General features: G+C 39.5%; 1 protein-coding gene across 8 annotated transcripts in view; it reads right to left on the reverse strand.

The window, feature by feature from the left end:
• The window catches only part of NCOA1 (nuclear receptor coactivator 1), a 262,175-nt gene that overhangs the window by 26,547 nt on the left and 208,983 nt on the right, over nucleotides 1–26,645 (reverse strand). For all 8 annotated transcript variants that reach the window (XM_049695689.1, XM_033425290.2, XM_049695688.1 and 5 more), the window contains 4 exons: nucleotides 25,766–25,934; nucleotides 16,923–17,237; nucleotides 3,257–3,358; nucleotides 923–1,325 (listed from right to left, as the gene is read on the reverse strand). In XM_049695689.1, the coding sequence (XP_049551646.1) occupies nucleotides 923–1,325; nucleotides 3,257–3,358; nucleotides 16,923–17,237; nucleotides 25,766–25,934 (989 nt within the window). The remainder of the gene's footprint in view (nucleotides 1–922; nucleotides 1,326–3,256; nucleotides 3,359–16,922; nucleotides 17,238–25,765; nucleotides 25,935–26,645) is intronic.

Below are 26,645 nucleotides of genomic sequence, written 5' to 3' on the forward strand. Positions count from 1 at the left end.
GAATAGCTTACAACCTAAGCAGCTAAGGGTGGTGACACCAACGAGAAGTCTGAGATAATCTGTGAAGACTGATTATCCTTATGTAATCTATCAAAAAAAATTTCCAAGATAATTTTAAAAATTTGTATGCAAATTTTGAGTTAATGTACTTACACCCATTGTCTGACATGGACTCTCATAAGATTCTTATAGGGATCCATGAGAGAAAGTAAGAATATGCTTTGCGGACAAAATGTTAAAAATTTTCGTGTCAGGTCCTTATGGATCCTCTAATTTAATCATCTTAGCTTTATGTAAGAGAGAAGCCTCAAACCACTCAACCATTTAGTGGCAAGAGCTGAACCTAGAGCCTGGATCTCCTGACTCCAACACCAACGTCTTTTCTGTTTTTTGGCCGCGCCCCACGGCTTGCATGATCTCAGTTCCGCCCAGGCCAGGGCAGTGAAAGCCTGGAATCCTAACCACTAGGCCACCAGGGAACTCCCTCAGCATCTTTCTTCTTCAGCAAATTGCCTCAATGTCAGTGAACTGAAACACATGTGAAAAGAGAGACCTATGCCTGTATGTGGTATAGCCGTCCCTTGGTATCCATAGGGAATTGATTCCAGGACCCTCATGGATACCAAAATCCATGGATGCTCAAGTCCCTTATATAAAATGGAGAAACAGAACCTATGCACATCCTCCCATATACTAAATCATCTCTAGATTACTTGTAAAACCTAATACAATGTAAATGCTATGTAAATAGTTCCCAGAGTGCAGCCAATCCAAGTTTTGCTTTTAGGAACTTTCTGGAATTTTTTTTTTGGGGGGGGTGGATATTTTCGATTTGGGGTTGTTGAATCCACAGGTATGGAACCCGTGGATGCTGAGGGCCAACTGTACTTATAAAAGCAACATAAAGGTGTAATCCTCATACCTGATCCTGGGTACTGGAAGACATTCTGCTGCATCTGAGGACTGATTCCAGTGCCAAACTGGCCTCCCATGTTTCCTGTCATGCCTCTGTTCACCATGCTGTTGCGGTTGGCCAAGGTTGCCTCAGGATTTGCTGCCAGTTGTGAAAATGGGCTGGTAGAAGCAGGTGGGGTTCCTGGATTTGTACCATAGTTTGGTGGGTAGGGGAATTGCTGCGGAGCACCCTGAGGAAGACGGGGGTTCCCCATTTGAACTGGCAGTCCAGATGAGGGAGGGAGGTTGTTCCCAAAGCTCTGTTGCCTCATAAGCATGGCTCTTTGCTGCTGTATTAGCTGCCTCTGTCGGTGCTGTTGACTATACAGCTCCCGCTGGCGCTGTGCCAACATTTGGGCATTCAGGGGTGGCTAAAAAAGAGAGAAAAAAATCCTCACTTACTAATATTATTATGATTACCACCTATCTTAGACAGCTTACAGGATTAAGCCTAGTAGCCTGGAGCAACAGAATATGTAGCAATTATCAGTGTACAAGGGAAACTAAAACAGAAAAGGAAGAAAACCTCTTAAGTAATAGCTACAGGAGAGAAAATAAGTACATTTTACAGATTAAAGTCACACAGGACTGATAAAAGTCTAAGACAGCATATATTGATTAGTATTATAATATAGGCCATGAAAACTATTAAGAGAAACATGAAAACCATAAAGAAGAGAAATAAAATGTGCCTGATGACTTCTATCTTATCTGGCATTAGGTTGTTAGGGGACATTTTCTTTTTCATTTCCAAAAAATTCACTGTGTTTCTAGTATGGTGAAACTTAGTTTTCCCTTTTCTCTTGGAGATCATTTATTCCACTTTACTTAAATGAAATGTGATAACAGGTGATTTTAATTTTCTGTATTTTCCAAATTATCTATAATGAATGTGCATTATCTTCACAATTAGAAAAATCTACAAACACCATTAAAAGAGGAAGAATCAGAAATCTGGGATCCAATGCCAAATCGTCACTTAAAAAGCAAATAATTAATTAGAAACAAAATAATAAGCAGAAATAAATGAACCCAGGTATCTTATATTATTGTTGCAGTGTAAGACTGCTCCAGGCATTAGAGTAAGTGTTTTAATAGTTATAATATTATGAATGATGAAAGAAGTGGTAAAATTAGGTTGAAGTCACTTCCTGGTCTAACTTGCAAAGCAACATGGCATGTCAATAAAGCCTTCATCAGAAAATGTCCGTTCAGGTTGAGGAGCTGATTAAAGCATACAGCTCCATAAAAATGAAAATTGCCAACCAGATGAAGTCTACTCTGGAAGAAACTGTGACATAATGACTTCCTGATAGAATCTGTCTTTATGTGAATTCCAACAGTGGGGTCTTGTTTCCTTATAACCTAATTACCCTTGCATGAGCTAACCACTGAGATTTTTAAGACAGAGAAACCCAAGTCTGGATCCATGAAGATGTCAACATCTGCTGCTAAACAGCAGTTTCTATCAATATTTATCCTTTTGGTTAGTATTTGCTCCCAATCCTTCTAGGTTCATTTTATGGAGAAGTGTTTTGTTCGAATCCTCTCTAAAATACCTCATCCCCCAAATTTTTGTGTAATTTGTTGGGAAACCATAAAAAAAGTGGTTGAGGGAAATCCCTGGTGGTCCAGTGGTTAGGACTTGGCGCTTTCACTGCCGTGGGCCCGGGTTCAATCCCTGGTCAGGGAACTAAGATCCCACAAGCTGCGTGGTGCAGCCAAAAAAAAAAAAAAGTGGTTGAAGCAAAAATATTAAAGTACATGCAGAAGTTAAATAGGGAGGAAGTACTAGATAACACTTAGAAGCCTTCACCGTTCTTTTTATGTTTAGTTCCAATGGCTCTGGATTCTTACACAAGGATCATTAAAACAAATAAAAATCAAAATGCTGATGCTCAGACTACGTGGAGAACGCAAGGTAGTTAAGATAACTAAGCAATGTGTGACTGGGTTTTGATCAGGTTTCAGGTACCATACACACAGTTTCATATCCGAGGCTTCTTAATACTGGTACTACTCAGGACAGCAATAAGAGTTTTCTACTTAGTCACCTGATATCTAACAGCAATGACAATAATAACAACAAAACGAAACAAAGAACCCTCAGCTTTACATCAAATATCAGTAAGGGGTATCACAAGTTGATTATAAATTCATTCTAGAAGAAAGCTACAGTACAAACATCATTAAAAGATCAGTTCACAGACCATTTCAAAGACACTCAAGTCAACACTTTAAGAAATACAGTTTGGGTTATGGGTTAGAGAAGTACTAACAATGCCTGGTTTTCTCACGTTACCTGAGGTGTAATTTGCTGCTGCATGCCTGATCTCATATTGATGCCAACAGGAGCGTTTGCTGCAAACTGGTTCAAGATGGCTTGCCGATTTTGGTGGATCAACTAGAGAAAAATGGAAACAATGAGATATATTTCTACATATAAACATATAGCATGGCCCTTTTAGAGTAACACAAACTTTGTATTGATTATTAAGAGGTGCTAGTATTGCAGGTTTAGTAAGATTACTTCCCATGTTTATTTGCCAAAAGGTTGGCAATTCCTAACATTTATCAAATATTTTCTGCCTACCGAACTCTAAACAGGGCAGAGCATTTAAAAGTAGAATACAGGACTTCCCTGGTGGCACAGTGGTTAAGAATCTGCCTGCCAATGCAGGGGACACGGGTTCGAGCCCTGGACCGGGAAGATCCCATATGCCACAGAGCAACTAAACCCGTGCACCACAACTACTGAGGCTGCGCTCTAGAGCCTGCGAGCCACAACTACTGAGCCCGCGTGCCACAACTACTGAAGCCTGTGCACCTAGAGCCCGTGCTCCACAAGAGAAGCCACCGCACTGAGAAGCCCATGCAATGCAACGAAGAGTAGCTCCCACTCGCCATAACTAGAGAAAGCCCGCGCACAGCAGCAAAGACCCAACACAGCCAAGAATAAAAGAATAAATTAATTAAAAAAACAGTAGAATACATACACACAACATACATATATATACGTACATACATATGTATAAATGCATATATACCTACATGCATAAATATATTATATGTGTATGTATTCTACTTTTAAATGCTCTGCCATATTGTGTTCTGCAGTGTTTATACATATATATATACACGTAAACATGTTTATCATGCTTTTTAAAACATGTTAATACTTAGTTATTTCAGATTCACCAAGATGGTGGAGGAGTAGGAGGACACGGAGTTCATCTCCTTCCGCAAATGCATCAAGAATACATGGAACAATTCTCACAGAACACCAGATGAACACTAGTAGAAGACCTTGGACACCGGAAAGGACAGAAAAGATCCCTGCATAACTGGGCAGGATGAAAGAAAGAAGGGAAAAAGAAGAGGAGAGGAAGTGGGACGGGATCTGCACCCCTGGCGGGGAGCTGAAGCAGAAAAGAGGTTCCCGCATCCAGGGAAGCCCCCTCACCAATGAGGAAATCAGTTGGGACAGAAGGGGAGCATCTGAGGCTGTTGGAGGAGGGTGAAATGGCTGGTCTGTGGCAGACAGGACAGACCTACACAGATGGTCTGCACCACAGCTCTCCACACCCCAGACTGGGACGTGTGTCCGCCGGTGCACATGGGGGCTGAGAGCTGGAACATGGGGACTGGAGAGCAAACCTGCAGGGAGGACTGCTGTTGGCTGTGAGAAGATAGCCTAAGGGGACAGGAGGGAGGAAATCCACAAAGAGGAATGCTTGTGGAGGAAACCCAGACTGCCATGGAAGCAAGGCACCTCTGTTGCGTGACGCACAGTGGGTGGAGCTGCCACTGCAGCCTCTCTCTCCCCACGTGCTGGGCCCCTGCCGTTCCAGGTGCTAAAAAAAGCCCCCACCAGGGCTGACCTTCTTGCACCAGCCGCCAGGTGCTAGGAAAGCCTCCCACTGGGGCCAGATCTCTCGTGCCTGTAGCCACTGGCTTTGCCACACCCCTATCACTGCCAGGGCCCCCATGACCCAGGCAGTCGTGCCACTTCTATGCCCTGTCCTCACCAGGGCAGACCCAAGTGCTCCACGGCAGCCTCGGGGGCAGACTCCTGTGGGTGGCCAAAATGCAGAGGTGAGGCTAAAACCACAGCTAAGCCCCAGAGGCAGATTGACTAAGGAAGAGGAAAAAAATCTTTCCGTGCAGCTACACAAACCACAGATTAAATCCCTGCCTTCAGCTTGGTAAACCCTGCATCAATGGAATATCTGAATGGACAATGAGTGTTCCCACAACTGAAACTGGCCTAGCTCTAGCAGCTGTGGACTTTGGGGACTAGTACACGTGGAAGCTGGGCCAGGTCAGGGTCTTAGCTGCCCCACAGTGTCCACAGAGGGACCAGAGACCTACCTAGAGGCTTTGGAGGGCTTCCTGGGGAGGTGAAGGTTGGCTGTGACTCACAGTGGGGGCAATGACACTGATAGCTGAGACCAGGAAAATATAATTATTACTATTTTCTTAATGTTTTGTTTTGTTGCTGTTTTTCTATTATTATTTGTTCTTATTTTTATTTAGCTTTAAAAATTTTTTTAATATTTTTAATTGTTTTATATTTCTATTTCTATGTTACTTTTTGTTGTTCTTTTTCTTTGTTTCTTTCCTTTGTTCTATTTTCTTTTTATCTTTTTTCCTTTGTTCTATTTGTTCTTATCTTTTTTAAATCATTTTTTAAAAATCATTTTTGTGTGTTTGTTTTGTTTTCTTTGCTTCCTCCTTCAGTTCCCATTCTGCTTTTCTTTTGTTTTCTATTTTTTGTTTTTGTTGATTTTGTTTTTAATTGTTTGATTTCATTTTGAGGTTCTTTTGTTTGGTTGTTCTCGTTTTTTCTTCTCTGTTTTTGTTTCTTATTTTGTACGTGTGTATGTTTTCTTTGTTTTTGTTTGGTTTTGCTTTTACCATTTGTTTGGGGTTTTGTTTGTTTGTTTGTTTTTAATTGTTTTTGTTGCTGTTTGCTTGCCCAGGAAATATTAATTGGCGAGAGCTCTCTTGGAGGTCTCCATCTCAACTCCAAGACCCAGCTCCACCAACTGCTTGCAGGCTTCAGTGCTGAACGCCCCAAGCCAAACAACGAGCAAGACGGGAACACAAACCCACCCATCAGCAGACGGGCTGCCTCAAGTTGTACTAAGCCCACAGACACCCCAAAACACACCACCTGACGTGTCCCTGCCCATCAGAGGGACAAGATCCAGCTCCACCCACCAGAACACAGGCACGAGTCCCTCCCACCAGGAAGCCTACACAAGCAACTGGACCAACCTCACCCACTGGGGGCAGACACCAGAAGCAAAAGGAACTACAACCCTGCAGCCTGCGGAAAGGAGACCACAAACAGAGTAAGCCAGACAAAATGAGAAGACAGAGAAATATGTTGCAGACAAAGGAGCAAGGTAAAAACCCACAAGACCAAATAAATAAAGAGGAAATAGGCAATAAACCTGAAAAAGAATCCAGAGTAATGATAGTAAAGATCCAAAATCTCAGAAATAGAATGGAGGAAATACGAGAAATGTTTAACAAGGACCTAGAAGAACTAAAGAACAAACAGTGATGAACAACACAATAACTGAAGTTAAAAATATACTAGAAGGAATCAACAGCAGAATAACTGATGAAGAAGAACTGATAAGTGAGCTGGAAGACAGAATGGTGGAAATAATTGCTGAGGAACAGAATAAAGAAAAAAGAATGAAGAATTGAGGACAGTCTCAGAGACCTCCGGCACAACATTAAATGCACCAATGTTCAAATTATAGGGGTTCTAGAAGAAGAAGAAAAAGAGAAAGGGTGTGAGAAAATATTTGAAAAGATTATAGTCGAAAACTTTCCTAACATGGGAAAGGAAATAGTTAATTCCAGGAAGCACAGAGCCTCCCATACAGGATAAACCCAAGGAGAAACATGCTGAGACACATATTAACCAAATTAACAAAAAATTAGATACAAAGAAAAAATATTAAAAGCAGCAGGGAAAAGCAATAAATAACATACAAGGGAATCCCCATAAGGTTATCAGCTGATCTTTCGGCAGAAACTCTGCAGGCCAGAAGGGAGTGGCAGGATATATTTAAAGTGATAGGGAGAAACTTACAACCAAAATTACTCTACCCATTAAGGCTCTCATTCAGATTTGATGGAGAAATCAAAAGCTCTACAGACAAGCAAAAGCTAACAGAATTCAGCATCACCAGACCAGCTCTGCAACAAATGCTAAAGGAACTTCTCTAGGCAGGAAAGACAAGAGAAGAAAAAGACCTACAAAAACAAACCCAAGGGGCTTCTCTGGTGGCACAGTGGTTGAGAGTCCACCTGCCAATGCAGGGGACAAGGGTTCGTGCCCCGGTCTGGGAAGATCCCACATGCTGTGGAGCAGCTGGGCCCGTAAGCCATGGCTGCTGAGCCTGCGCATCCGGAGCCTGTGCTCCGCAACAGGAGGCCACAACAGTGAGAGGTCCGCGTACCACAAAAACAAAAAAAACAAACCCAAAACAATTGAGAAAATGATAATAGGAACACACATATCGATAATTACCTTAAATGTAAATGGATTAATGCTCCAACCAAAAGACAGACTGGCTGAATGGATACAAAAACAGGACCTGTATATACGTTGTCTACAAGAGACCTACTTCAGACCTAGGGACACATACAGATGGAGAGTGAGGGGATGGAAAAATATTCCATGCAAATGGAAATCAAAAGAAAGCTAGAGTAGCAATACTCATGTCAGAAAAAATAGACTTTCAAATAAAGACTGTCACAAGAGAGAAGGAAGGACACCACATGACGATCAAGGGATCAATCCAAGAAGAAGATGTAATAATTGTAAATATTTATGCACTCAACACAGGAGCACCTCAATACATAAGGCAAATGCTAACAGCCATAAAAGGGGAATTGAGCAGTAACACAGTAATAGTGGGGGACTTTAGCACTCACTCCAATGGATAGATCATCCAGACAGAAAATTAATAAGGAAACACAAGTCTTAAATAACACATGAGACCAGATAGACTTAATTGATATTTATAGGAAATTCCATCTGAAAGCAGCAGAATACACTTTGTTCTCAAGTGCACAACAGGACATTCTCCAGGAGAGATCACATCTTGGGTCACAAATCAAGCCTTGGTAAATTTAAGAAAACTGAAATTGTATCAACCATCATTTCTGACCAAAATGCTATGAGATTAGAAATCAATTACAGGAAAAAGAACTGTAAAAATCACAAACACAGGGAGGCTAAACAATGTGCTACTACGTAACCAAGAGATCACTGCAGAAATCAAAAAGGAAATCAAAAAATACCTAGAAACAAATGACAATGAAAACACGATGACCCAAAACCTATGGGTGGCAGCAAGAGCAGTTCTAAGAGGGAAGTTTATAGCAATACAATCCTACATCAAGAAACAGGAAAAATCTCATATAAACAACCTAATCTTACACCTAAAGCAACTACAAAAAGAACAAACAAAACCCAAAATTACTAGAAGGAAAGAAATCATAAAGATCAGAGCAGAAATAAATGAAAGAGAAACAAAAAAAACAATAGCAAAAATCAATAAAACAAAGAGTTGGTTCTTTGAGAAGATAAACAAAATTGATAAACCTTTAGTAAGACCCATCAAAAAAAAAAAGGGAGAGGACTCAAATCAATAAAATTAGAATTGAAAAAGGAGAAGCTTCAACTGATACCGCAGAAATACAAAGGATCCTAAGAGACTACTACAAGCAACTATATGCCAATAAAATGGACAACCTGGAAGAAATGGACAAATTCTTAGAAAGGTACAACCTTCCAAGACTGAACCAGGAAGAAATAGAAAATAGGAACAGACCAATCACAAGCACTGAAATTGAAACTGTGATTAAAAATCTTCAAACAGGGCTTCCCCGGTGGCACAGTGGTTGAGAGTCCACCTGTGGATGCAGGGGACACTGGTTCGTGTCCCGGTCTGGGAGGATCCCACATGACGCGGAGTGGCTGGGCCCGTGAGCCATGGCTGCTGAGCCTGTGTGTCCAGAGCCTGTGCTCCGCAACGGGAGAGGCCACAGCAGTGAGAGGCCCACGTAACGCAAAAAAAAAAAAAAAAAAAAAAAAAATCTTCAAACAAACAAAAGTTCAGGACCAGAAAGCTTCACAGGCGAATTCTATCAAACATTTAGAGAAGAGCTAACACCTATCCTTCTCAAACTTTTCCAAAAATTTGCAGAGGGCAGAACACTCCCAAATTCATTCTACAAGGCCACCATCACCCTGATACGAAAACCAGACAAGGATCTCACAAAAAAATGAAAATTACAGGCCAATATCACTGATGAATATAAATACAAAAATCCTTAAAATACTAGCAAACTGAACCCAGCAACACGTTGAAAGGATCATACACCATAATCAAGTGGGATTTATATCAGGGATGCAAAGACTCTTCAATATATGCAAATCAATAAATGTGACACACCATATTAACAAACTGAAGAACAAAAACCATATGATCATCTCAATAGATGCAGAAAAAGCTTTTGACAAAATTCAACACCGATTTATGATAAAAAACACTCCAGAAAGTGAGCATAGAGGGAAACTACCTCAACATAATAAAGGCCATATATGACAAATCCACAGCAAACATTATTCTCAATGGTGAAAAACTGAAAGCATTTCCTCTAAAATCAGGAAAAAGACAAGGGTGCCCACTCTCACCACTATTATTCAACATAGTTTTGGAAGTCCTAGCCACAGCAATCAGAGAAGAAAAAGAAATAAAACGAATCCAAATTTGCCAAGAAGAGGTAAAACTGTCATTGTTTGCAGATGACATGATACTATACTAAGAAAATCCTAAAGATGCCACCAGAAAACTATTAGAGCTCATCAAGGAATTTAGTAAAGTCACAGGATACAAAGTTAATACACAGAAATCCCTTGCATTCCTGTACACTAACAATGAAAGATCAGAAAGAGAAATTAAGGAAACAATCTCATTCACCACTGCAACAAAAAGAATAAAATACCTAGGAATAAACCTACCTAAGGAGGCAAAAGACCTGTATGCAGAAAACTATAAGATACTGATGAAAGAAATCAAAGACAACACTAACAGATGGAGAGACACACCATGTTCTTGGATTGGAAGAATTAATATTGTGAAAATGACTATACTACCCAAAGCAATCTACAGATTCAATGCAATCCTTTTCAAATTATCAGTGGCATTTTTCACAGAACTAGAGCAAAAAAATGTTACAATTTGTATGGAAACACAAAAGACCTCGAACAGCAAGAGCAATGTTGAGGAAAAAAAAAATGAAGCTGGAGGAATCATCCTCCCTGACTTCAGACTATACTACAGGGCTACAGTAATCAAGACAGTATGGTACTGGCACAAAAACAGAAATATAGATCAATGGAACAGGATAGAAAGCCCAGAGATAAACCCACACACCTGTGGTCACGTAATCTATGAGAAAGGAGGCCAGAATATACAATGGAGAAAAGATAGGCTGTTCAATAAGTGGTGCTGGGAGGGCTTCCCTGGTGGCGCAGTGGTTAAGAATCTGCCTGCCAACGCAGGGGACACGGGTTCGAGCCCTGGTCCAGGAAGATGCCACATGCCACGGAGCACCTAAGCCCGTGCGCCACAACTACCGAGCCTGTGCTCTAGAGCCCACGAGCCACAACTACTGAAGCCCACGTGTCTAGAGCCTGTGCTCCGCAACGAGAAGCCACCACAGCGAGAAGCCCGTGCACCACAATGAAGAGTAGCCCCCGCTCGCTGCAACTAGAGAAAGCCCGCGCAGCAACGAAGACCCAATGCAGCCAAAAATAATAAATAAATAAATACATTTATTAAAAAAAAAAAAAGTGGTGCTAGGAGAACTGGACAGCTACATGTAAAAGAATGAAATTACAACAGTCCCCAACACCATACACAAAAATAAACTCAAAATGGATTAAAGGCCTAAATGTAAGGCCAGACACTATAAGACTCTTAGAGGAAAACATAGGAAGAACACTCTTTGACATAAATTGCAGCAAGATCTTTTTTGACCCACATCCTAGAGTAATGGAAATAAAAAGAAAAATAAACAAATAGGACCTAATTAAACTTAAAAGCTTTTGCACAGTAAAGGAAACCATAAACAAGACAATAAAACAACCCTCAGAATGGGAGAAAATATTTGCAAACAAAGCAACTGACAAAGGATTACTCTCCAAAATATATAAACAGCTCATGCAGCTCAGTATCAGAAAAACAAACAACCCAATCGAAAAATGGGCAGAAGACCTAAATAGACATTTCTCCAAAGAAGGCATACAGATGGCCAACAAACACATGAAAAGATGCTCAACATCACTAATTATTAGAGAAATGCAAATCAAAACTACCTTGAGATATCACCTCACACTGGTCAGAATGGCCATCATCTCAAAATCTACAAACAACAAATGCTGGAGAGGGTGTGGAGAAAAGGGAACCCTCTTGTGCTGTTGGTGGGAATGTAAACTGATACAGCCACTATGGAGAACAGTATGGAAGGTCCTTAAAAAACTAAAAATAGAACTACCACATGACCCAGCAATTCCACTACTGGGCATATACCTAGAGAAAACCATAATTCAAAAAGACACATGCACCCCAATGTTCACTGCAGCACTATTTACAACAGCCAGGACATGAAAGCAATCTAAATGTCCATTGACAGATGAATGGATAAAGAAGATGTGGTACATATATACAATGGAATATTACTCAGCCATAAAATGGAACGAAATTGGGTAATTTGTAGAGACGTGGATGGACCTAGAGACTGTCAGACAGAGTGAAGTAAGTCAGAAAGAGATAAACAAATATCATATATTAATGCATAATATGTGGAATCTGAAAAAATTGGTATAGATGATCTTATTTACACAGCAGAAATAGAGACACAGACTAGAGAACACACGTATGGATACCAAGGGGGACGTAGGGGTGGGGGTGGGAGGAATTGGGAGATTGGGATTGACATATATACACTATTGATACTATGTATAAAACAGATAACTGAAGAGAACCTACTGTACAGTACAGGGAACTCTACTCAATGCTCTGTGGTGACCTAGATGGCAAGGAAATCCAGAAAAGAGGAGATATATGTATACGTATAGCTGATTCACTTTGCTATACGGTAGAAACTAACACAACATTGTAAAGCAAGTACACTCCAATAAGAATTTTTTTAAAAAACTTAGTTATTTCAGACACATGCAATAATGGAGAGAAAAGAAACATTGGCCCTAGGTCTTAAACTGTTGTGAGTAAAAAAGTAAATATACAATAGGGAACATTCTATAAAGGTCTGGAAGATGAATGGAAAAGTTGAGGTACTTCTGACTTGGAGGGTACCTGTCTGATGGGTACATATTTGGGGAAAATCCGACGTAATTTCATTAGCTGGAGAGAAGTATATAAGAAACAAATGGTCTGAGAAAATGGACTATTTATTTAACTAGAAGAAGTAATTACTTTAGACCAGCATTTCCCAAATTGGTGTTCTAAAGAACATTGTTCTGCAGGATATTAATAGATGTGCCAGGAAAATAGCATGCTGTGCTGTATTAAGCATTGGAAATAATGGGTTACACAAGGTGAAACAGATTTCTTTACTGTATTAATTCTATGAGCCTTTAATTGGCCAAAGCACAGTGCAGAGCTCCCAAGAAGGGGATAAACTATGCAATTTATTTATCATGAACCTTTCTTTCTTACATATAGCCATTAACATTTATTATTATCTCCTAGAACAATCTTCTATGGAACATTAGTTTGAAAGATAATATCTATATCAGGCTTAGGATTCCAGGTCATTGGCATGCCTTAACTTTATCAAATAACAAAACAAGCATCCTTAGAAGTGATATCTCCTGATAAACAACCTATTGCTTAAAGGATTTCTTACTCAACGATTTGATATGAATAAACTTCTCAGAGAGAGAACAGTAATAATATCATACTGTTTTGTGTTTATACGGTACTTAATAATATATAAATTATTTATAAAATACATGGACATATCAATGTATTTTATTATATTCATATTTAATACATTTAATATATTTTAATATACTATTTGCAAACTAGAAAGCCTATGAAAATTTTATAAGAGAATCCAAAGAGCTGCAAACAGCTATCTCCAAAAAGCTCAATTCTCAACTCTAGTTTCATTCATTTTTTGACTCCCATTAGATTAGAAAACAAATTGCTTTGGAGGGAAAAGCCCAATATAATATAAATATTAAAATTACAACTTTCAGGCACTGTGGAATAGGATAAAACATTCAGAATCACGTCAAAAATAAAGATAAGCAATATTATGGTTCTAAAAGGCTCTTAAGTATGAAAATCTACATACTTCTTAACTCAACAGACCTTGCACATAAGTTTAAATGAACCATAAGTTTTACAAAGATTTATCAAAAAACTCAGTATATGCAAGATAGTATATAAAGTTTTCAGGCTACAAAAGTGAGCAAATTTCTATTTTCTGGGAACTCTCTGTTCAGTGGCAGAGGCCAATACAGAAGTGCAACGCACAAGCGCTATACTGCATATATAGAGATATGTAGAGCAGCACTGGGGGAGCAACTAACTTAGCCTAGGACCTGAAGGCAGGGACCAAGAGCATGAGTGAGCTCAATGGAACCTTGAAAGGTGAGAATGCCAGGTGGCAAAGAGGATGGCAGAGTTAACTCAAGGCAGAAAGAACAGCAAGTCTAAAAACAGAAGAGAAGGCAATGAGGATAGGTGAAAATACATTAATACTTAGCGATGAAGAGAAGTAAAATTGCCAGAAGTGTGGGAGTTGGGATTCCAAACTTACAGCTTTATATATTCTTTGAATTGTGAGATAACATGAAAATGAAATGGGTGGGGACAGAGGAAAAATGCTTGAGAAGTAGTACAAGTGAGAAAAGAACCTTAGAAAATAAATCAAAACCTTAGAAAATAAATAGGTTACTTTTAGAAGTAGAAGGAATTATTCTAAAAGTAGCAATCTACAAGGACTTTCTGTTAAAGAAAAATTATTCCTGCCCTTGGAAAAACTCAGTTTATCTCCCCCTCCCCTTGACTGTGTGTACAACCTAACTAATGCTGTGTACAACAGTCTCACTCTAAACTGCTTCTTCTTTCTGATTACTAAAATGCTACCCATTTTCCAGTAAGCAGGTCAAATTCTACTTCTTCCAAGGAAGTCTTCCTAAAAGGATCACCATACCCTTTATCTCCTCCAAAACCTTAACCTTTGGGGGTTAGGGAGTGGGAAGAGAGAGGCTGGTAATCCTTAGATTAGAGCTGGTTACACAAATTCAAAAGCCTTTAAAGGTCACATTGCCAGGCTTGTGTTACTAAAGGAGATGTGGTGCTTGAGGCCAGTGGAAGAGCACAAACCCAGCCTATATGTGTAAAATGCACACATGTGCACACATACACAATTCAGGCTTGCTGTCACTTTATCTGCCTGAATGGATTTTTTTCCAGTGCCTTAGCAAGAAGCCCCTCTACAGTAAACCTGAAAGATGATTATCTGGCCAAGAGGTTCTCAACCAGGGGTGACTTCTGCCCCATAAGAAAGAGTTGGCAATGTATGACGACATTTTTAGTTACCACAGCTTGGGGAGGGGTTGCTACTAGTATCTGGTGGGTAGAGGCCAGGGATGTTGCTAAACATCCTTCAATGTACCAGTCCCCAAAGGCTCATAGTGATGAGGTTGAGAACCCTGATTCAGCCACCACATACATTCTTGCCAAAACAAAGAGTTCTTTAAGGAAGCTTATTCTTTTATCAGGCAGTTTTCATTGCCAGAAACGTTTGCTTTCTGGGATTTAAAAAAAATACTCTTTCTGATCCACAGTTGGTTTAATCTGCAGATGTGGAACCTGCAGATACAGAGGGCTGACTGTACACTATGTTTTGAATACCCCAAGCTGATTGTATGTTCTGAAAATTGCCTATATCTTTTATTCTTTGTATTCATCTCAGTAACTAGTATAGTCCCCCTAAATATATTTTGTGAAAAATTCAATACAGGGGAACTATTAAGTATTTCTTATTGTGCTATCTAATAATGAATGACAAGTTATAACAAGAAGTAGTTTATCTTAAATAATACTCAGAACGTATTATTGTTTCCTTTGTTTCTGTTTTCTTCTTTCTCTTCCCTTAATTCCTCTTTGTGTCCTTTATTCCACTCCAGAATTTAAAAATTATTCCTTAGTCTACCATTAAAAATATTTTTGGGCTTCCCTGGTGGCGCAGGGGTTGAGAGTCCGCCTGCCAATGCAGGGGACACAGGTTCGTGTCCCAGTCCGGGAAGATCCCACATGCCGCGGAGCAGCTGGGCCTGTGAGCCATGGCCGCTGAGCCTGCGCGTCCGGAGCCTGTGCTCCGCAACAGGAGAGGCCACAACAGTGAGAGGCCCGCGTAACGCAAAAAAAACCCAAAAAACAATTTTTCATCCTATGTCAACTCTCTCTTTCTCCCTTTCATCATCTTCCTCCTTTTAAGTGGAATGGAAGCACATTTTATATTATTTGTTATATTTACTGAATATAATTTTATAATAATAGCTAGTATTTACTAAGTGGGACTACATGCCAGGCACTGTGCTAAGAGCTTTACATCTATGCTCTACATCTATTATCTCATTTAATCTACACAACACCTATGAGGTAAAGGAATTATTTATTAGATTCTTTTTACAGATGAGGAATCAGAGGCTTTAAAAGGCTCAATAAATTGACTATCAACCCACCTCAGATAAGGTTAAAACTAGGACTTGAAACTAGAGCTAACTCTTACAGCCATCTTATTATGCTGCCTGTCTAATATAATTTAGCTCCTTCTTCCTCTTCCTTTGTCTATTAGTAAGGCTCCAGGGAATTTCTTTAAATGTTTTTTTAAAAATTCAAAGCAATATAGACATATGGTTAAAAAAATACAAAAGATTAATAACAAGAAGCAACAATCTACAGTCCCGGTCCTGCTTCCCAGAAACAATACTTTTAACAGTTTGGGTTTTGGTTTCTTGATGATTATCCCTATAACTGCTGCTTATACAATCTTAAATATTTATATCATTATACCTACTCATTATCTGTCATGAGAGAAAATACTTAACTCATCCACAACTCCCAGGACCCCCAAACTATCCCTTCCTCTGTTCTCCTAGTATTATGACATCGTTAGGCTTTAATCACTCTAACTACAAACAACATAAACTTCATTTTGTGTTCAATTATAAACAATCTCTCTCTCTTTTTTAAACTTTTTATTTTATATTGGAGTATAGCCGATTAACAATGTTGTGAAAGTTTCAGGTGCACAGCAAAGCGACTCAGCCATACATATACATGTATCCATTCTCCCCCAAACTCCCCTCCCCTCCAGGCTGCCACATAACATTGAGCAGAGTTCCTGTGCTATACAGCAGTACGTCCTTGTTGGTTATCCATTTTAAATATAGCAGTGTGTACATGTCAATCCCGAACTCCCTAACTATCCCTTCCCGCCGCCCTTCCCCCTGGTAACCGTAAGTTCATTCTCTAAGTCTGTGAGTCTGATAAACAGTATCTCTTGATGCTCTACTTTAGAAATTAATCAATGTTTCAATTTTATTAATTTAATAATTATATGATGTTCATCCTAAATATTTATTTCAAGAAACAAAAGTAAATTCCTTTCAAACTGTTGGTGTCAAAGTACTTTGTTATGAGCTAGAAGTCTTTAATTGAATGAATGTCCCTTATTCTCATCATAACAGACCAAGGATGACTTTGAGTCATAAAGGTTCTGGGCGCGGACTTGACACCTTTATTGTAGCAATTGGGCTGTCTTATTACAGAGAGAGAGAGTTAGCACATACCTTTAAAAAGGATCACCAGCTGAACAAGAGTACTCACCTGCTGTTGTCCTTGTAATCGCTGTTGAAGTTGAAGTCTAAGTTGGTTGGGTGCTGCTGGAGGTCTGTTTAGAGTCTGCCTGGTCTGCATGCCCATGCCAGGTGAAAAAGCACCTCGAGGAGGTGTTACTTGAACAGGCATAGTCCCCAGTGAAGGTTTTTGCCTGACCATGCCTTGGAAAGGGCCAGAGAGATTGGCAGTAGGCGAAGGAGAAGAATAAGGCTGGGAATAAAGGTTGGGTCTTTCTTCCATCATCAATGGTGGTGTTGCTTGTTGTGGTGGAAATCTCTCTGATAATACATCTAATCCACCTCCCTGTTGGAAAATAAGCCAGAACATTTTACAAATAAATTTCTGGCAATAAATGACATGCTTCTCTATATGATTTTGGATCTGAGAGCATGTTATCTCTAGAAAGTTTCATAATAATATATTCATGCTGAATTCATGAAGCTCTCCAGAAGTTTGCTACTTAAAGGAATCACTTATAAAAGTTACTTCTGAAATGGAGTAATAGATTAACGGAGATGTTTAAAATCTCAGTAAAGAGATGAAAATATAGTTAAAATAAGGGCCTTACATCAATGAAATAAAGCTAAACGGTTTGAAAAGAACCTCACTGCAAAGTCTAAGAATCAACAAATGTTACATTTAATGGGTTACCATGAGAAGTAGATTACTAAAGGAGGGATTAATTTTTCTATCTCAAATACAGAATTCATGCTTTTATCTCATTTGAAAAAAAATTCATAGCTGACCTAACAGAATGCTATAGTTAAACTTTTTGACTATTACTCATTGTAAGAAATGTAATGTAAATTGTGACCTATTTTGTGTGTGTGTGTGTGTGTGTGTGTGTAACTGAAAACAGAGTTTCATGAAACATAATTTCCCCTTTTTCTGCATTCTGATACTCTGTATTCTACATTGTTCTACTCCATTAAAAAAATACTGATGGCGGCCTCTAGAGTGAATCACAGGAACCCTGAGGATGAACTGACCCTTTTATTCACTATTCCATATCACGTTGCAGACCTATCAGAGGGAGCCATGTGATAATTGTGGCCACCAGCTGACCCCACAGCCACCTTCTGCCCCCCTTGGACCCACCCAAGAATTTCTGAGCCTTCTTTATGAGAGAAGGAGGAGCTTTAAGATGGCGGAGGAGTAAGACGCAGAGATCACCTTCCTCCCCACAAATACATCAGAAATACATCTACATGTGGAATAACTCCTACAGAACACCTACTGAACGCAGAAGACCTCAGACCTCCCAAAAGGCAAGAAACTCCCCACGTACCTGGGTAGGGCAAAAGAAAAAAGAAAAAACAGAGACAAAGAATAGGGACGGGACCTGCACCAGTGGGAGGGAGCTGTGAAGGAGGAAAGGTTTCCACACACTAGGAAGGCCCTTCGCGGGCGGAGACTGCGGGTGGCGGAGACGGGGAGCTTCGGTGCCACGGAGGAGAACACAGTAACAGGGGTGCGGAGGGCAAAGCGGAGAGATTCCCGCACAGAGGATCGGTGCCGACCAGCACTCACCAGCCCGAGAGGCTTGTCTGCTCACCTGCCAGGGCGGGCGGGGGCTGGGAGCTGAGGCTCGGGCTTCGGTCGGATCACAGGGAGAGGACTGGGGTTGGCTGCGTGAACACAGCCTTAAGGGACTAATGCGCCACAGCTAGCAGGGAGGGAGTCCGGGAGAAAGGCTGGAGCTGCAGAAGAGACAAGAGACTTTTTCTTGCCTCTTTGTTTCCTGGTGCGCGAGGAGAGGGGATTAAAAGTGCCGCTTAATGGAGCTCCAGAGAGAGGCGCGAGCCGCGGCTATGAGCGTGGAGACCAGAGACGGGCAGGAGACGCTAAGGCTGCTGCTGTGGCCACCAAGAAGCCTGTGTGCGAGCACAGGTCACTCTCCACACCTCCCTTCCCGGGAGCTTGTGCAGCCCACCACTGCCAGGGTCCTGTGATCCAGGGACAACTTCCCCAGGAGAACACATGGTGTACCTCAGGCTGGTGCAAAGTCACGCCAGCCTCTGCCATCGCAGGCTAGCCCCGCAGTCCGTGCCCCTCCCTCCCCCTGGCCTGAGTGAGCCAGAGCCCCCGAATCAGCTGTTCCTTTAACCCCGTCCTGTCTGAGCGAAGAAGAGACACCCTCAGGCGACCTACACGCAGAGGCGGGTCCAAATCCAAAGCTGAACTACGGGAGCTGTGCGAACAAAGAAGAGAAAGGGAAATCTCTCCCAGTAGCCTCACGAGCAGCGGATTAAAGCTCCACAATCAACTTGATGTACCCTGCATCTGTGGAATACCTGAATAGACAACGAATCATCCCAAAGTTGAGGCGGTGGACTTTGGGAGCAATGATATATATATATTTTTCCTTTATCTCTTTTTGTGAGTGTGTATGTGTATGCTTCTTTGTGTGATTTTGTCTGTATAGCTTTGCTTTTACCATTTGTCCTAGAGTTCTGTCTGTCCTTTTTTTTTTTAATTACTTAAAAATATTTTTTTCTTAATTATTTTTAATTTTAATAAATTTAATTTAATCTTCTTCTTTCTTTCTTTTCTCTCTTTCATTCCGAGCTGTGTGGAGGACAGGCTCTTGGTGCTCCAGCCAGGTGTCAGGGCTGTGCCACTGAGGTGGGAGAGCCAAGTTCAGGACACTGGTCCACAAGAGACCTCCCAGCTCCATATAATATCAAACGGCGAAAATCTCCCAGAGATCTCCCTCTCAACGCTAAGACGCAGCTCCACTCAACGACCAGCAAGCTACAGTGCTGGACATCCTATGCCAAACAACTAGCAACACAGGAACACAACCCCATCCATTAGCATCGAGGCTGCCTAAAATCATAATAAGGCCACAGACACCCCAAAACACACCACCAGACGTGGACCTGCCCACCAGAAAGACAAGATCCAGCCTCATCCACCAGAACACAGGCACTAGTCCCCTCCACCAGGAAGCCTACACAACCCACTGAACCAACCTTAGCCACTGGGGACAGACACCAAAAACAATGGAAACTACGAACCTGCAGGCTGCGAAAAGGAGAACCCAAACACAGTAAGTTAAGCAAAATGAGAAGACAGAGAAACACAGCAGATGAAGGAGCAAGGCAAAAACCCACCAGACCTAACAAATGAAGAGGAAATAGGCAGTCTACCTGAAAAATAATTCAGAATAATGATAGCAAAGATGATCCAAAATCTTGGAAATAGAATGGAGAAAATACAAGAAACGTTTAACAAGGACCTAGAAGAACTAAAAAGCAAACAAACACAGATGAAAACACAATAAATGAAATTAAAAATTCTCTAGAAGGGATCAATAGCAGAATAACTGAGGCAGAAGAACAGATAAGTGACTTGGAAGATAAAATAGTGGAAATAACTACTGCAGAGCAGAATAAGGAAAAAAGAATGAAAAGAATTGAGGACAGTCTCAGAGACCTCTGGGACAACATTAAACGCACCAACATTCAAATTATAGGGGTCCCAGAAGAAGAAGAGAAAAAGAAAGGGACTGAGAAAATATTTGAAGAGATTATAGGTGAAAAGTTCCCTAACATGAGAAAGGAAATAGTTAATCAAGTCCAGGAAGCACAGAGAGTCCCATACAGGATAAATCCAAGGAGAAACACGCCAAGACACATACTAATCAAACTATCAAAAATTAAATACAAAGAACAAATATTAAAAGCAGCAAGGGAAAAACAACATGTAACACATAAGGGAATCCCCAAAAGGTTAACAGCTGATATTTCAGCAGAAACTCTGCAAGCCAGAAGGGAGTGGCAGGACATATTTAAAGTGATGAAAGAGAAAAACCTACAACCAAGATTACTCTACCCAGCAAGCATCTCATTCAGATTTGACGGAGAAATTAAAAGCTTTACAGACAAGCAAAAGCTAAGAGAATTCAGCACCACCAAACCAGCTTTACAACAAATGCTAAAGGAACTTCTCTAGGCAGGAAACACAAGAGAAGGAAAAGACCTACAATAATAAACCCAAAACAATTAAGAAAATGGTAATAGGAACATACATATCAATAATTACCTTAAATATAAATGGATTAAATGCTCCAACCAAAAGACATAGACTGGTTGAATGGATACAAAAGCAAGACCCATATATATGCTGTATGCAAGGGACCCACTTCAGACCTAGGGACACATAAAGGCTGAAAGTGAGGGGATGGAAAAAGATATTCCATGCAAATGGAAATCAAAAGAAAGCTGGAGTAGCAATTCTCATATCAGACAAAATCGACTTTAAAACAAAGACTATTACAAGAGACAAAGAAGGACACTACATAATGATCAAGGGATCAATCCAAGAAGAAGATATAACAATTATAAACATTTATTCACCCAGCATAGGAGTACCTCAATACATAAGGCAAATACTAACAGCCATAAAAGGGGAAATCGACAGTAACACAATCATAGTAGGGGACTTTACCACCTCACTTTCACCAATGAACAGATCATCCAAAATGAAAATAAATAAGGAAGCACAAGCTTCAAATGATACATTAAACAAGATGGACTTAATTAATATTTATAGGACATTCCATCCAAAAACAACAAAATACACATTCTTCTCAAGTACTCATGGAACATTCTCCAGGATAGATCACATCTTAGGTCACAAATCAAGTCTTGGTAAATTTAAGAAAATTGAGATCGTATCAAGTATCTTTTCCGACCACAACGCTATGAGACTAGATATCAATTACAGGAAAAAACCTGTAAGAAATACAAACACAGGGAGGCTAAACAACACACTACTTAATAACCAAGAGATCACTGAAGAAATCAAAAAGGAAATCAAAAAATACCTAGAAACAAATGACAATGAAAACACAACGACCCAAAACCTATGGGATGCAGCAAAAGCAGTTCTAAGAGGGAAGTTTATAGCTATACAAGACTACCTTAAGAAACAAGAAACATCTCAAATAAACAACCTAACCTTACACCTCAAGCAATTAGAGACAAAAGAACAAAAAATCCCCAAAGTTAGCCGAAGGAAAGAAATCATAAAGATCAGATCAGAAATAAATGAAAAAGAAATGAAGGAAATGATAGCAAAGATCAATAAAACTAAAAGCTGGTTGTTTGAGAAGATAAACAAAATTGATAAATCATTGGCCAGACGTATAAAGAAAAAAAGGGAGAAGACTCAAATAAATAGAATTAGAAATGAAAAAGGAGAAATAACAACTGACACTGCAGAAATACAAAGGATCATGAGAGATTACTACAAGCAGCTATATGCCAATAAAATGGACAACCTGGAAGGAATGGACAAATTCTTAGAAATGCACAACCTTCCGAGACTGAATCAGGAAGAAATAGAAAATATAAACAGACCAATTACAAGCACTGAAATTGAAACTGTAATTAAAAATCTTCCAACAGGGGGCTTCCCTGGTGGCACAGTGGTTGGGGGTCCGCCTGCTGATGCTGGGGACGCGGGTTCGTGCCCCGGTCTGGGAGGATCCCGCATGCCATGAAGCGGCTGGGCCCATAAGCCATAGCCGCTGAGCCTGCACGTCTGGAGCCTATGCTCCGCAGCGGTAGAGGCCACAGCGGTGAGAGGCCCGCATAACGCAAAAAAAAAAAAAAAAAAAAAATTTCCAACAAACAAAAGCCCAGGACCAGACGGCTGCACAGGCGAATTCTATCAAACATTTAGAGAAGAGCTAACACCTATCCTTTTCAAACTCTTCCAAAATACAGTAGAGGGAGGAACACTCCCAAACTCATTCTACAAGGCCACCATCACTCTGATACCAAAACCAGACAAAGATGTCACAAAGAAAGAAAACTACAGGCCAATATCACTGATGAACATAGATGCAAAAATCCTCAACAAAATACTAGCAAAGAGAATCCAACAGCACATTAAAAGGATCATACATTATGATCAAGCGGGATTTATCCCAGGAATGTAAGGATTCCTCAATATATGCAAATCAATCAACGTGATATACCATATTAACAAATTGAAAGAGAAAAACCACATGATCATCTCAATAGATGCAGAGAAAGCTTTTGACAAAATTCAACACCCATTTATGATAAAAACCCTCCAGAAAGTAGGCATAGAGGGAACTTTCCTCAACATAATAAAGGCCATATATGACAAACCCACAGCCAACACTGTCCTCAATGGTGAAAAACTGAAACCATTTCCTCTAAAATCAGGAACAAGACAAGGTTGCCCACTCTCACCACTATTATTCAACATAGTTTGGAAGTTTTAGCCATAGCAATCAGAGAAGAAAAAGAAATAAAAGAAATCCAAATTGGAAAAGAAGAAGTAAAGCTGTCACTGTTTGCAGATGACATGATACTATACATAAAGAATCCTAAAGATGCTACCAGAAAACTACTAGAGCTAATCAATGAATTTGGTAAAGCAGCAGGATACAAAATTAATGCACAGAAATCTCTTGCATTCCTATACACTAATGATGGAAACTCTGAAAGTGAAATTAAGAAAACACTCCCACTTACCACTGCAACAAAAAGAATAAAATATCTAGGAATAAACCTACCTAAGGAGACAAAAGACCTGCATGCAGAAAATTATAAGACACTGATGAAAGAAATTAAAGATGATACAAACAGATGGAGAGATATACCGTGTTCTTGGATTGGAAGAATCAACATTGTGAAAATGACTCTACTACCCAAAGCAATCTACAGATTCAATGCAATCCCTATCAAACTACCACTGGCATTTTTCACAGAACTAGAGGAAAAAATTTCACAATTTGTATGGAAACACAAAAGACCCTGAAAAGCCAAAGCAATCCTGACAAAGAAAAACGGAGCTGGAGGAATTAGGCTCCCTGACTTCAGACTATACTACAAAGCTACAGTAATCAAGACAGTAGGGTACTGGCATAAAAACAGAAATACAGATCAATGGAACAGGACAGAAAGCCCAGAGATAAACCCATGCACATAAGGTCACCTTATCTTTGATAAAGGAGGCAAGAATATACAGTGGAGAAAAGACAGCCTCTTCAATAAGTGGTGCTGGGAAAACTGGACAGCTACATGTAAAAGAATGAAATTAGAACACTCCCTAATACCATACACAAAAATAAACTCAAAACGGATTAAAGACCTAAATGTAAGGCCAGACACCATCAAACTCTTAGAGGAAAACATAGGCAGAACACTCTTTGACATAAATCACAGCAAGATCCTTTTGACCCACCTCCTAGAGAAATGGAAATAAAAACAAAAATAAACAAATGGGACCTAATGAAACTTAAAAGCTCTTGCACAGCAAAGGAAACCATAAACAAGACGAAAAGACAACCCTCAGAATGGGAGAAAATATTTGCAAATGAAGCAACTGACAAAGGATTAATCTCCAAAATTTATAAGCAGCTCATGCAGCTCAACAACAAAAAACCAAACAACCCAATCCAAAAATGGGCAGAAAACCTAAATAGACATTTCTCCAAAGAAGATATACAGATTGCCAACAAACACATGAAAGAATGCTCAACATCATTAATCATTAGAGAAATGCAAATCAAAACTACAATGAGATTCTCTCACACCGGTCAGAATGGCCATCATCAAAAAATCTACAAACAATAAATGCTGGAGAGGGTGTGGAGAAAGAAGGGAACCCTCTTGTACTGTTGGTGGGAATGTAAACTGATACAGCCACTATGGAGAACAGTATGGAAGTTCCTTAAAAAACTAAAAATGGAACTACCATACGACCCAGCAATCCCACTACTGGGCATATACCCTGAGAAAACCAGAATTCAAAAAGAGTCATGTACCACAATGTTCATTGCAGCTGTATTTACAATAGCCAGGACATGGAAGCAACCTAAGTGTCCATCAACAGATGAATGGATAAAGAAGATGTGGCACATATATACAATGGAATATTACTCAGCCATAAAAGGGAATGAAACTGAGTTATTTGTAGTGAGGTGGATGGACCTAGAGAGTGAAGTAAGTCAGAAAGAGAAAAACAAATACCATATGCTAACACATATATATGGAATCTAAAAAAAAAAAAAAGAAAATGGTCAGAAGACCCTATGGGCAAGACAGGAATAATGATGCAGACCTACTAGAGAATGGACTTGAGGATACGGGGAGGGAGTAGGGTAACGTGGGACAAAGTGAGAGAGTGGCATGGACATATATACACTACCAAACGTAAAATAGATAGCTAGTGGGAAGCAGCCGCATAGCACAGGGAGATCAGCTCAGTGCTTTGTGACCACCTAGAAGGGTGGGATAGGGAGGGTGGGAGGGAGGGAAATGCAAGACGGAAGAAATATGGGGTCATTTGTATATGTATAACTGATTCACTTTGTTATAAAGCAGAAACTGACACACCATTGTAAAGCAATTATACTCTAATAAAGATGTTAAAAAATATATATACTGGTTATGATGCACTAAAGTGATCTTTTAACTACAAAGTCTCAAAAACGCTAACCCGGAAGTTGGAATGTCATGGAACATATAGGCTGAAGTGTAGCATGAATGGAGGACAAATTAAGTCCTAAAATAAGAAATGATGTTATAAAATATGGATTTTATTCTAGGGGGAGCTTGTAAGATTATGTTCCATAGTAAAAGGCTAAAACTCTCTAATTCTAATTATTATGATATTTTTGTTTAAAAAGCCCATTATTTAACTATTATATATTTTGATAACTTTCACAAGGGTAAATTATAAAACAGCTATAACACAGTGAGAGTAATATGGAAAAGTCTTGCTTAAAAATAATTTTCTAGCTTTCAGGGCTCCATCATTTAAATAATGTCAACTTTAGTAAATACCTGAACAAGTTTGTCAATTCCCAGAGCTCTGTCTAGTTCAGCTAGCTCAGTTTCATCTTTGCCACTGAGGAAGGATACCAGCTGTTCAAGAAGAGCCTTCTCATCATTTCTTCCTTCAACTGTTGTTGGTGGACAGAGAAGCTCATCTAACTGTGAACTAATGCACTGGCTGCAGAATCAAAAGATAAGAAAGTTTAAGACTGATATAGCAAGTAAGTATTCAACCTTAGGAATGCAAATACACACACACACACACACACACACACACATATGCAAATGTAGTTCTAGGAAATTCTCTGTTGAAATGCTTTTTTAACCAATTCTTATGCAATGAAAATTTCTATACTTAATGGGCAGAAATTTATGAATGTTTGGTATGTAGCTTGAATATATTTTTCATTATTTTGTCAATGAATTTTGTTTCCATATTCTTCATGTTAGCTTACAGAAATAGCCTGAAAAATTAACCAAACATAGTTAAGAGAAAATAATTTTTAACAGAAGTAAAAAATAAAAATCAACCAAAAACTCAGAAAAAAATCATTTAGTCTATATCAAGATTTATACTATTTATTCTATGGGTGCCATTAATTATTGATAATTGAACCATAATCAAAACAGTACATATTATATTACTTAACTTTCAAAGATGATCAAATTATATTGATAACATGACATGATTATCATTTACAAAGGAAATCAAACTAGAAAAATGAAACATGCTCAGTGTTAAGCAATAAATTGTTGATTACATGTAGTCTAATCCAAACTGATACCAACTGATGCATAAAACTTAGAAATACATAGAAGATAATACTAGTACTAATACTACTTGTATAATAATATAATTATAAGGATTCTTCTTTTGGGAAGGTAAATG

Source organism: Orcinus orca, chromosome 13 (assembly GCF_937001465.1).
Source record: "Orcinus orca chromosome 13, mOrcOrc1.1, whole genome shotgun sequence".
NCBI lineage: Eukaryota > Metazoa > Chordata > Mammalia > Artiodactyla > Delphinidae > Orcinus > Orcinus orca.